The sequence below is a fragment of the Pleuronectes platessa genome, chromosome 3 (assembly GCF_947347685.1).
Source record: "Pleuronectes platessa chromosome 3, fPlePla1.1, whole genome shotgun sequence".
NCBI lineage: Eukaryota > Metazoa > Chordata > Actinopteri > Pleuronectiformes > Pleuronectidae > Pleuronectes > Pleuronectes platessa.
In genome coordinates this window covers 18383898-18396233 of record NC_070628.1, presented here as the reverse complement: position 1 = coordinate 18396233, position 12336 = coordinate 18383898, and the positions used below count along the sequence as shown (strand labels likewise).

Below are 12336 nucleotides of genomic sequence, written 5' to 3'. Positions count from 1 at the left end.
ACCTGGATTACAAACAATCAAGTCTATAATTTCAGGTTTAGCCAACAATTTCGGAGAAACAATTTCTCTTCTGTCTGGAATTAAAAGAAATTATTTTATTTTCAAAACACTTCACAGCTAGTTTACAGGATATAACATCTTTACCTGAAGTTTAATATTCAGAATCTTTATAATACTGAGCATCATCACGTCTGTAATAGGTTCATTCTTGCTAGAAGAGAGCCTGTGACTCAAGCATTTCACTGCCAGCGACTGCTTAATGTTATTGTTGTGCATTTGATAATAAAAATCTTGAATCTTGAATCTTCTTTTATCAAGTCTTCACTGACTGTGCTTCCTAACGTTGCAATATTTTCATCCTTTTGTGTGAGAGCAGAAATCACAAATAGTGAGCATCACATTTTAGAAGTCATATCACAAAAAGGTTGTTTTTGTTATCAGTTCTCATCTGAATGAAAAGCAGACTGGCACAGAGGGACGCAAGGAAAACAATTTTGAGCTCTGACCTTTCAACATCGCTGCTGCCTGAACAGCCCCGGGGGAGGAATTGTCCTTTTTTCATCAACTGTAAGATATCTAATGTGCTCCGTCAAGCTTATAGTTTCACGCAGCGATACGCTCCCGACCTCATACCGGCGTGGTCCTCCTGTTCACCCCGTCTTTCATATCCTTCTGGAAGCAGTTGTGGACTTGTAAAAACCCAGAGTCCCTCTCAGGGCTGTAGGGCCCTGCAGTCCCACTTGCGCCCTTCAGGGGGTCCCTACTAAGGGCGTACAGGGATATATCCCCCATCGGCAACCCCATTCCAAACCCTCTTCCTGCTCCTCCTCCACCACTACCTCCACCGATCTTCATCCCGACCGGGGAGGGCTCACGGGACGGGTCAGACGACCTGGAGCTGGAGCGTGAGCGCCTTCGTCTGTGGCGGGAACTCGGGATGCGGTAGTAAGGTGAAGAGGAGGGTATGGTTTTGATGAAGTCGTGCCTGGCTCGGAAGCGCGTGTCTTTGTTTTTCTCGATGTAAATGTTGATGGCAAGAACGCCCACCGACTCGGCCACGATGAAGGAGAGGGCGCCGAAATAAAAGGACCAGCCGTAGTTGTAGTGGTTTTTCTTGTCCTCGTCTTTCTTGTCACTGGGATCGCCGGCGTTGCTCGAGATGTAGACGATGATGCCGATGATGTTGCTCAGGCCTGGAGACAGAAATGAGAGAAGGACAGATAGAGGGAGAAATGTCAAATTCACAATGTTTAAGCACAAAAATGAACAATAAAACTTAGAGCTTGTACAAGTGCATATGCAGTTGATTCTGTTTGGATTCACACACTCACATTCAACACCAGAGTACATAGACATCAAATAAAATAAATTAAATAACATTAAACACGGCCCTCCACTTCCTAGCACTACCGAGAAATGATTGCAAAATATCCTTCATACAAACACTGCCATCTTTCAAATTTGGAGCCAAAGTCCCGACAGTAGCAATCGAAGGATGATGCCGGGGCAGTGATGTCCCGCAGATTTACACACACAACCAATCAGGAAGCAGTTGTCTATCATGTCCTATTTAACTGTTATAGCATCAAACTAACAAACTAAAATCAAACTTACTGGAGAAATTTACATCATTTTGATGAAAGACCTGAAATGACAGAACCCCTTTTTAAGAACTTTGTAATGACATGGACTTTAACTTTTTTATTTTGATCCATGTCCCATCCACTACCATGGAGGAGGCAGGACAACGCAATTCTTGACTTGTCAAACTGACACTAAAGGGAAAACTTGTTGTATTGTGACCTTGTTGTATTGTGTCTGTCTTTTCGTTCTACCTGTTGACTTCCTTTCCCTCTGTGTCTGCAACACAATCTTTTTGTCCCCGCCCCAGTGTGTGTCTTTACCCGCGGTGCACTGTCAGTTTCATCGTACCTGCAGCCACGAACAGGATGCCAGCACTGAGCAGGATGTTGTTCCTGCCGCTGTAGATGCGTCCAACACCGACACACAGGCCACCCAGCATCAGCAGGGCGTTGCTCAGGATGGGGAACAGGCTGGAGGCACGTACTATACCTGTTCACAAGAGACAGAGGACAAGAGAGTGGGGCCTCGCTGTCAGTACGAAAGAGGAAACACATGCTGGGTAAAGTCTTTGTTTTACGAATGCCAAAGAATACCGTGTGGTTGTATGCTCTGCCAGTGCAGTTTCGGTCAGTCTATATCATTTTTCTGGACTTATTTGAGGTGACTTTTCTCTTTGGCCACTGAAATTTAGCTTTACATTCTTGAGTCGAACTGAACATCTGTACCAAATTTGAAAATAAATCCCACGTGGTGCTGTTGAGATATCGTGTCCACACCGACTGAAAACAGAATTCCTCTGGCCCTTGGCTGTCACCCATGCGGAGGCATAATAAGAAATAACGCTCCTATTACATATGTTGTACACCAGATTGCACACTGAGGTTTTGTTTTGGCGTAAAATGTCTTGCTAAGTTTCAAGTATAGATCTTGGTTTCAACCTAATTTTGCTTTTATGTTGAAAAATGAAAAGATAATATAACGCCGTTACATTTGCAAAAGCTTCAATATCAATATTCATACTGACCTGAAAGAATTCGGTGTCTGTGCCCCTATCCTACTGTGATTCATATGTCAATAGTGCCATACTAAATATAGTACTACTGTATAAGTTCCAGTAGCAGAAATAATACAATAATACCCTTACTATTGACTTAATAATCATAAGTAGAAGTATAATTACTATTCATGAGGCTATTCAGCATTAGATTCGATTTTTGTATTCTTACATCGTCACAGGGTTGAAGTACTTTAAACACTCAACTGTGATCCTCCAACACTTGAGGCCCCGTATATAACAATATGTGGCAGGCGTGGCTGACATGTGTCGTAACTCTGTCACAGAAATATAGGGAGTGAAAGAAGAAGCAGTAACTGATTTAGGATTAACAGACAAAAACTTCCACAGATACTGAATCTTAGACACTCCAGCAGACGTGCATGATGGTTACCAAGATAGGGCTGGATTAAATTCCCTTGAATTATCAATACAGACAACAGCAAAGATGGGAAAGGTTTTCTATGGGGGCAGACAGGGCATCATACTGGAAAACAAATATAATATGCTGAGTGAATCTCATTTGAAACCTCCAACAAACATGTATGAAAGGTATGAAACAGTGGAAATGTAGCAACAGCAGAGGTTAGATATAGTCCGGGGCCTGTGCTCAGAGTGACCTCTCTCCCCAACACCTTTGTTTAACTCCCTCGGTCGAATGTGGAGACGAGCCCTATTGGTCATCAGCCCACAACACACTTCATCATTTCCATAGCTCCAATTACTGTCATGACATCAGGCTTTTATGGGGGAGGGATGGAGATGTCATGACCACATCAAGTTCTGCAGTGCTAACTCCACCACTGCTCCAAAAAATAAAGAAAAACAGAAGAGCGCAGATTAAGGGTTGAGGCGTTTGAATATACGATGTTGCAACCACTTACGTAAGATGTACTCAGAGCTGTCTGTGTCGTAGTCGTTATCCTCTGGGAAGTGATTGATCCGGAAACAGCTTCCTTTATTGATACCTGCGGAGGAGCCAGAAGCACAAGTGTTAATGCAACCGGGGGCAAGAACAGTGACAGCAGTTGAAGGAAAATTCTGTGTCTTTATAAAAGAGCTTGACACCAGAAGCTCTGTTTGATACACAAGGTGTGAGAGAGAAACTACATGTTAAACCATCTGCTGAATCAACAGGCAGGTTTCATGATCCTCAGATAAAACAGCCATGGAAAAGCAGGAGTGTCTTTAGTGGTGGAGAATATCTATACTGGGGGAGAAATCGCCTGTTTGCCCCTCGAACCGTGTCAGAAACCATTTCAGGACAGGCTGCATGTGTTTCTGAAGTTCTGGAGCCCTCGGGCACCTTTTATTCTGAGAAAATCTTCCTTACACTTTGAAGGGAATAAAACATTGGGACATTATGAATATTAAAAGATTAGACTTTGAATTAAAACGTCTGATGCCTGATTTTCACGGCTGCCTCTTCTCACCTCTGTCTTTGTTATCTTTCTACTGGTTCTGAGACGATACCAGACACCAAAACCAACCCACCTGTGGATGTGTCACCTGACATGAGAGTAATCTATCTATTCTAATCTATGTAGGTAGTTAATAACTTAAAATCCCTAAACACTGACACAGGAACTAAACTTATCACAGCGTGAATTCTCAGTTTATTGTGCAAGAAATATATAAAAGTGTAATAGCATAAGCTCGTAGTTCCTTTGGTTTGGATGTTACGTGAGATGATGCTCCTTCAGTGGGTGAAAAAATGTAAAGTAGGAAATAGGAAAAAGAAAATAAAGTGTTCGGGTTAAGGCAAATATAAATTGTGCCATTTCTTTGTGGTGTTTAATTGTACAACTATGATTAAATCCACAGCACAGATTTGTTTTGTACGAATAAACGTTTAAACTACTTGATTGAGGAACCTGGAGCTTCACATCCACCCACATGAAGAAATGTTTCAAAGCTGTTTATAACTTATCAAGCAGAAGGACTGTTTGATGATTTTCCTGAATTAAAGGAGTTTGTGACGACCATCAGCATGATGGAGAAATGTTATGTCCCCATTATGTTTGTCTATGGGTGCATGAGTGTGCACATGACGCAAAACTAAGACCTCCTGACGATTTCACACTTTTCCTGGTGCCAAACATGGATGTGAACACTACAAGATTTCAAATATTGAACAAATGGACTTCAGAATGTTTAAATAATACACATACTGTGTTTTGTTGAGAAGACTGGATGTGAATAAAGACAACATCACAGAGCATCTTAACAGGTACTGTTTACACACCCGCTCCTTCATGTGCTGTTGTAAACACTAGAAAGTGTCTTTCCAGGGATGTGGGTGTGGCCATTGACAAACTGAATTGTAGACTGTATATAAAGATAGACAAGGTGACTGCTCCCCAAAAGTGAAGCCGATACGTCTCGATCACCAGCTGGTGAGGTGCCTCCTCCATGGTGGTAAATGGGACATGGACAAAGTAGTGGGAGAAAGTGGAGATGCTTCGTCCGTCTTTGTAAATCAAGATGTGTCGTCCATCTTGAAAAACGTTTTCACCCAGAGCATGTTTAACTTAAGTGCTGGAGAATGAAAATAGACAGAAAAATGAAACATACTTAGGAGTCCACACTCCACTCTCTCAACCTCACTCCTTCATTCTCTTTCAACTCTCAGCCTCAACACACACTCACCACTGCCATGTTCCAATTTCTGTCCTATCTCATGTTGTTAAATCTTTCCCTCTTCAGCCCTCTCTCAGCTACCGTTGAATCTTTTATGTGCCAAGTGCACCCTCTGGATCGATACGGAAGCACAATCACTGTGACATATATGCAGCACACCAGGTGTCTGTCTACCTCGCATGTATTTCATATTTCTGAGGTCGCTGACTTTTCCATGATTGGTCCCTCCAAAAGATATTGGAAAAAAAGTGACAGGTGCAGAGTTAAGAATAACAATAAATAATGACGAAATCCGAAAAATAGCTATATTCAAACAAAAAGTGAAGATGTCAAAGAAAAGTTATTATCTCAATAAGTACCACGCAGAAGGCCAGTGAGTTAATAACCCGAGGAAAGACGAGAGGGAAAGAGAGGGAGCTCAGTAGGGGAGGTATCTCCCCAGAGCCCATCTGTCTGAGAGACCGGAGCCCATCTTTTATTACTCAGCATAGCTTCACCATGGCAACATCCCCCCGGCAACCCAGAATCACATTTCTAGCTCCGCTTCTCAGAGGACGCCTTTGACATCTTACTAATGCATTCAGCAAGCTTAAACACACACACACACACACACACACACACACACACACACACACACACACACACACACAGGAAAAAGCCACAAAAGCGGAAATCAGCCTTCATGATACAAAAGCTTATATAATCAGGAAACACTTGGTGAGATGGGGCTCGAGCAAGTGAGAGTTGTTGTATTTCAGCTGCAGAACAACACTTCACTTTGTTTCCTTTAAAAAGCTAATTTGCCACCAGCACTCACCTTCATCGAGCCTCAGCGTGTTCGACAGGATACGACACTCATACAGATGTCAGCTCGGCACACAGACCGGCGTAATTTCTTCTACAAGGTTAGCCAAAGACTCCTGCGGCTTAACCATTGTTTATGCCTCTCGTTTCACCTGATACAACTGATTAGAGTCCCTCCTCTTCTTCTTTCTGAGAAAAGATTAGACTTCAAGGCAAGAAAGAAACAAAAACTAAGTAGATACTTTTAAATCAAGGTTGGCTACAAGGAAGCATAAATAATGACTTTACTTTTTCACATTTGAAAAGAGGGAGCAACTAAAGTTTCAAAGGTGCATCAAAGCTGCTTCATTTTTTAAGTGTCTATAAAGCAAATCTTTGATTGAGGTCGTCGTCACTCTGACTTCACCCAACTCTTGGAAAGTCTTGGTCAGGGACGGATCTATGGGCAGAGCCAGGGGGGCACTGGCTCCATAATCTTATTGGCCCCTTAAGTGTCCCTGTCCTGTCAGTAGTATTTATAAAAAACTAGTCATGTACTGACAACCCCCCCCCCCAAAAAATGACGATTCTTTAATTTATTAAGCTTTTTTGAAGTAGATATGCTTGAATGGAGAAGTATAAATATATACTTCTCCATGCTATGTGGCTTTGCTCAGAGCTATAGATATAACAGTAAACAAGGAGTGTGCACCTTACTGAATCAGGAATTGTGCATGAATTTTGGATATATAATTGTCCCCTCTGTAAATTGTAGCCCCCTTTTTGGTTTGGAAAAGTCCCAGATCCACCACTGGTCTTTTGGCTCCGGGAGCATCAGTTGCAGACACAATTGTGCCAACAAAGGTCACTTAGATTGACTTTCACTGAAGTGTGGCATATGTGCAAATGTGGCGTGCATATGTGTAGGTGTGCATGTGAGAGAAATAAAACGAGAAGGAGCAAGAGAAGGTGTGTTACCTTCAGTTTCAGCTCTGTATGTGTGGAGAGAGAGAGAGACGGTGAAAATGACTGCAGATGTTGAAGAGCAGCGAGAACTAAGTCTCACTCCAGCTGACGACTCTCTCAATCCAGGAATAGCACTTCCATCTTTAAATTAATTTCCAGTGCAAGTGCATGTCAAAATCAAGTGTCACTTCTATAATGGCTGAATAGATCATCATGTAAAATGTGCTGCATCTTCAAATGGACAACCCCAACCACAATGTCTGGTCTCTACTACATGTCTGAGAGATGCATCCTTCAGGTGACGTGGAATCATGGGAGACACGAGCGTCCTTCCTTAAAATCTTCTTATGTCATGTCTGCATCTACATATTCTGTCGTTTGTGATTAAAGTCACTCGCTATCGTCAGATATATCTGTGTATCTATGTACTGAGGGTTTGATATACAAATATACTTGTTATATGCTTTTTTAACTTTATAATTATATTTGTTCGGTTGTACTTGGGAACGCCGTTCCAGCTTCCAGCTTGTTATGGTTGGCTCTTTGCATCGGAGCTGTCTAGCATAGATGTATTTAGCCTGCGGTTGCTGAGTAGGTTGAAGATCCCCGATTAGGAGAGGTGGTGGAGATTTCAGCACCAGGAGAAGTGGACAGCGCCCCGTCCCGCTGATGGGAGACGTCACGAGCGACTAAACTTCCACGGATCAACTGATTGGTTTCATCGATTGCGTTTAATCCGTCGTGCGTAACTGTTACTGATACTTTCCAAACCACAGCGAGCTGCTCTCCCGACAGACGGAGCCCAGTCCACGTCCCCGCAGGCGTGGCTGTGGAACATGGATATACACAGGAACAGCAGACAATAACAAGAGAATCTACTCAACATTATGGGGCTCCAAACTTGTTTCAATGCAAGCAATTATATGGGATAAGTTTCCAAGCAACCATATTACAGTTATGAGACAATTAGAATGGATACTTAAATAATAAATGTAAATCCACGATAGTTAAATGAATGTTGTTTTACATTTGTTTCATCTTTTTTTCATGGAATCGTGTCTTTACGCACACACAGCATCGGCTTTGCGCGCAACAAGGAACACTCTCCCTCCAGTTTGTCCTATGAAGCATCACTTCCACGGAACTTTCTACTGTAAATTATATTTCTTGGATTCAGCAACAGGTCCATGATGGTCTGATTATGTTCAACCCTGTCGGTGGTTCCTATTTTTGATGCGCTGTCACACCACCACGGATAAGGGACAACACTGGGATGTATATCGCGAATATTCATTCCCCCCCCCCCCCCCCCCGAGTCGTTTTCACTTTACGCTTTTTTCCAAATCACGTTTCATCACATTGTGAATATGTGATCACACGTTACCACTTCTGCATTGTAAATGAAACAATCAGAGGGAGGTCACCTGGAACATGAGTGGACAAAATGCGCGTCAGCGCTTAAGATATAAGATAAAAGTTAGACACCAACTTATCTGACTAACACTTGCCTTCGATGCAGCAGATCCTCCACAGACCAGAGTGCGTCAAGTCGCCTCTCACTTTCTTGGGCTGCATCTGGTTGTCATCCGAGGAAACATTGGTGGTGTTGCAGATGTACGCGCGGGAGTAGAGCCAGTAGTCGGTGCCGATTGCGATGGTCATAAGGCTGAACGCGGCGAAGGCCCCCACGATGGCCACGAGGGTCTGAACCCCTCGCTCACAACATGCCATGGCGTCTCATAATGTGCGGTTCCTCCACATAGGTCCTCCACAGGCAGCTTACGCGCACGGCGAGGAAGAGCGCACGGTTCCAATGGATGTGGTCGGAAGCAGAAGCGCTCGCATCTCGCGGGTTTTCCTCCTTATCAAGCCAAGTCTCGGTGCGTAACTGCTCGTTTAGAGCTCCTCTCCCTCGTAAACTTCAGATGGAGTTCAGTCCAAGTCGCAGATCCTGACGCAACAGCAGTTCCCCGGTTCTCTGGTCGCGTGTTGATCTTAAATCCTGCTACAGGTGGCTGAAATCTGGAGATACATTCCTTGAACAAGAGCACCTTTATACCTCTGGAGACCCAGTAGACTAACACATATCTCGGTCTGGCAACAGTTTCTTTGCAGTGGGTGGTTTAGGATGATTCGTTCATCCAGACCACACCTTCCCCAGTTACAGCCAAGCCAATGGGAAGGGACGGAGTGAGGAACAGCTGCTGGAGGAGGAAAACATCAGATCTGCACTTACACAGACAGTGATGTTACACAGCAGGAGAATCCAGCATCTTCTGTGAGGAGAAAAAAATGCATTTGCAATTTGTATCCTATCGCACAAAGATACTAACAAGCAGGTCTGCAACCCCCCCCCCCCCCCCCCACACACACATGTATAAATCATACATGCTGTTCTGAGGATTTAAATTATTTCCAAAAACACCTCGAAATCAAGAAAAAAAGAATTAAAAAAACATACACCAGCGAGATTAGAAAGATTTGATTTAGGGTTGAACTTTAAAGATGTGTCACCACTGATAAACTATTTCTTAAAACATCAGAAACGACTTTGAAGTTGTATGCAATATGAACAAGCTCCCAAAAGAAGTGGAAAAGTAACCACAAAGTCACACTCAGATGTTCCCTAAATGAAGTCTCATAGTGTGTACTTATAGGGTCGGACCTGAGAATTTAAGACCTTGTGTGCAGAAATGTTTTTTCCCTCCCTGGCGCAGAGAAGGAGGCAACGTACAGTTTTGTACTGTTCCATCCTTTTGACTGAGGGAAACCATGTTAAGATCTGAATCATTTCCTGGTCCTTGCAAACGAGAGCAAAAAGAGTGTAGAATGTGTGTGTGTGTGTGGGTGTGTGTGTTCCTGTACTGATATTGTTATGGCCATTTTAAGCACAGACCCTACTGAGTGAGGACATTTTCACTTTTCAATGGGCTATTTGAGGGTAAAAACTGGGTCTTAGGGTGATAGTTAGCCATTTAGTTGGATGGTTGAGGTTAGGGTGAGGGGCTAGGGAATGTATTATGTCAATGGGTTTCCTCATTAAGATGGATGTACAAACATGTGTGTGTGTGTCTGTGTGTGTGCGTGTGTGTGATCTAAACCCATTTACATTATGGGTTCCTTATGGGCATGAAAAGAAACCACCATATGTGAACAATACATTTTAAGGTGGACACACATTTTAATGTAAGGGTTAGGTGAGGGTTTGGCCTGTACTAACTATGGTTAGGGTTTGAGTCTGAGTCCTGTATGTGTAAACTTGTTGTTTTACCTCTTTAGGACCTTTTCCAGCATGAACACTGACCTTGTCCGGACCAGTAGACGAGTAGACCCCATGGGATTTAAAGATAGAATGAGGGAGAAAGGAGAGAAGGGGGGAGGAGAAGGTGGAGGAGTAGTGCAATGTTATAAAGAGTTAGGACAAAAACATACAGGATGAGCAGGGAGAGAATATGTTAACAAGCTCACAAGCCTCACGTTCTACAATTTGAGACAGTAAAGTATGATGTGCAACACTTGTGTCTGCGACGCAACAGAGTGGGCTCAGCCCTGTTAGTGGGTCGAAGTGGAAGACGTCTGCTGGACCTCTGTTGTCTCAACAAGGGGGTGAGAGGGGGGGCGTCTCAGCAGGTGAGCAGCCCACAGACGCTTTGCATCCGCAAACAAAACAATTACTTTGGTACAATATTTCAGTGCCCAGAAAGCTTTTATTCCACCAACAGACCAATGTGCCGCTGTATGGAAATCTCTCAGATGCTGCCTCACACACGTCTTTAAAACAGCAGACCGAGCTGCTCAGTCATTTTTGGTTCATGATCGTTTTTCCAGATTGCTAATAATGCCGTTGCTGCTGTTAAGAGTTAAATTAAATTAAATATTCAAGTTAAATTTACAGCAGAGCCTGAGTTGGATTTCCATTTACTCTTACACAAGTGTTCTCCCAAAACTCTATAAACACACATGATACAAAACAACCCCCCTTCCAAAATACAAAGGCCAGCTACGAGATTGGGAAATTGGGTTAAATATTTTCCATTTCTACCATGCCTTGGTTTTCTAGAGCTGAGGAAAAGAAAAACGTAAACAAATTACAACAACAAAGCTAAATTCAAAAAGACGCACTGGGAGTCTTTTGAACGGGATCATTCCCGTTGGCTTATGGGATGTGTAGTATCTTTTATCTTAAAGAAACTATGTAGATAGTGGGTTTTTAGGTTTTACATTTAAGTAAAAAAAATTATATAGGGATTTTCTACATCAGTGGAGGAAATGACTGGGCAATTTACTTCCAGAACCAGAGTCCTTCTAATAGTGTTAATCTCTTTAACCAACCAGTCTCAGCAATATGGAAATACCAAAGTGTATCTTTACATATCAATAAATAAATAAGCTCCACAGAACAGATCTAACATTTACGGTATAGACTTACTACACGGTGAACATTGATTTTTCAGCCACGCTGTTCCCTCTTTATCTTAGACTCATTCTTCTCTTCCAAAGCCTCATGTGGTTTGGCCTTCAGGTGTCTGGGCTGTTTTTTCATTCTCCCAAGATTCTGTCTGGTCGCTGCTACATCCCAGTGCGATTGACATGTGGTCTTTTCACACAGCCTGCTTACTGTGACTGTAGTGATGAGACTACACTGGGGCCACTGATCAGGACCTTCATTCTCATCATCCACATGTTTTAAAGTGTCTTTTTCCATCTTCAATTCTCCCTCTCTCTTTTTTCCAGCCTCTCCATTGTCCCTGCTTTGGCCCTTCACTCTGGTAATTGGCGTCTCTTCTGCCAGCTTCCTCCGTTCTCATGGTGTTCTCTTCTTCCTCGACGATTTTGGCATCTTCTCTATGACCTCTCTGAACTTCAGTGTTGATAGTATGTCTTTTTTCCCCACTTGTTTTGAGTATCTGCCACGAACTGGCCTATCCAGTGCAAGAGATTAATGCTGCACGGCTGCCTGGAGCACAGCATCAGTGAGAGTGCCAATGCGCCGGAGCTGTTTAGATTTGAAATTGGACGGTCCTTCACGGAAGTAATTTGTCATTTCTTTTGAAATTGTTTTGTCAAAAAACTGATTTTGACAAGAGTGCAGGGTTAAGGGAGCAGTTTTTGGGTCTTGTTTCTTTTGAAGAGCGAAATGAGGGAAATAAGGAGAAGAGGAGGGAGAAGAAGAAGAAGAAGAAGAAGAAGAAGAAGAAGAAGAAGTGAGATAAAGATGAAAGACTGACAGAGGAAAGAAGAGAGGAAACATTAAACGTTCAAAGAAAATATAGACCAGCCGGGAAATGTGGGAAAAGCTTAACTCCGAC

The 12336-nt window shown here is 42.9% G+C and overlaps 1 protein-coding gene across 1 annotated transcript; it reads right to left on the bottom strand.

The window, feature by feature from the left end:
* Nucleotides 1–627: 627 nt before the first annotated feature.
* Nucleotides 628–8758, bottom strand: LOC128437034 (voltage-dependent calcium channel gamma-4 subunit-like). Its single transcript, XM_053419014.1, has 4 exons — nt 8536–8758; nt 3523–3606; nt 1933–2073; nt 628–1193 (listed from the first exon to the last, which is right to left on the bottom strand). Exons 1-4 carry the CDS (start codon nt 8756–8758, stop codon nt 628–630), a joined length of 1014 nt encoding a protein of 337 aa, XP_053274989.1.
* Nucleotides 8759–12336: the final 3578 nt, after the last annotated feature.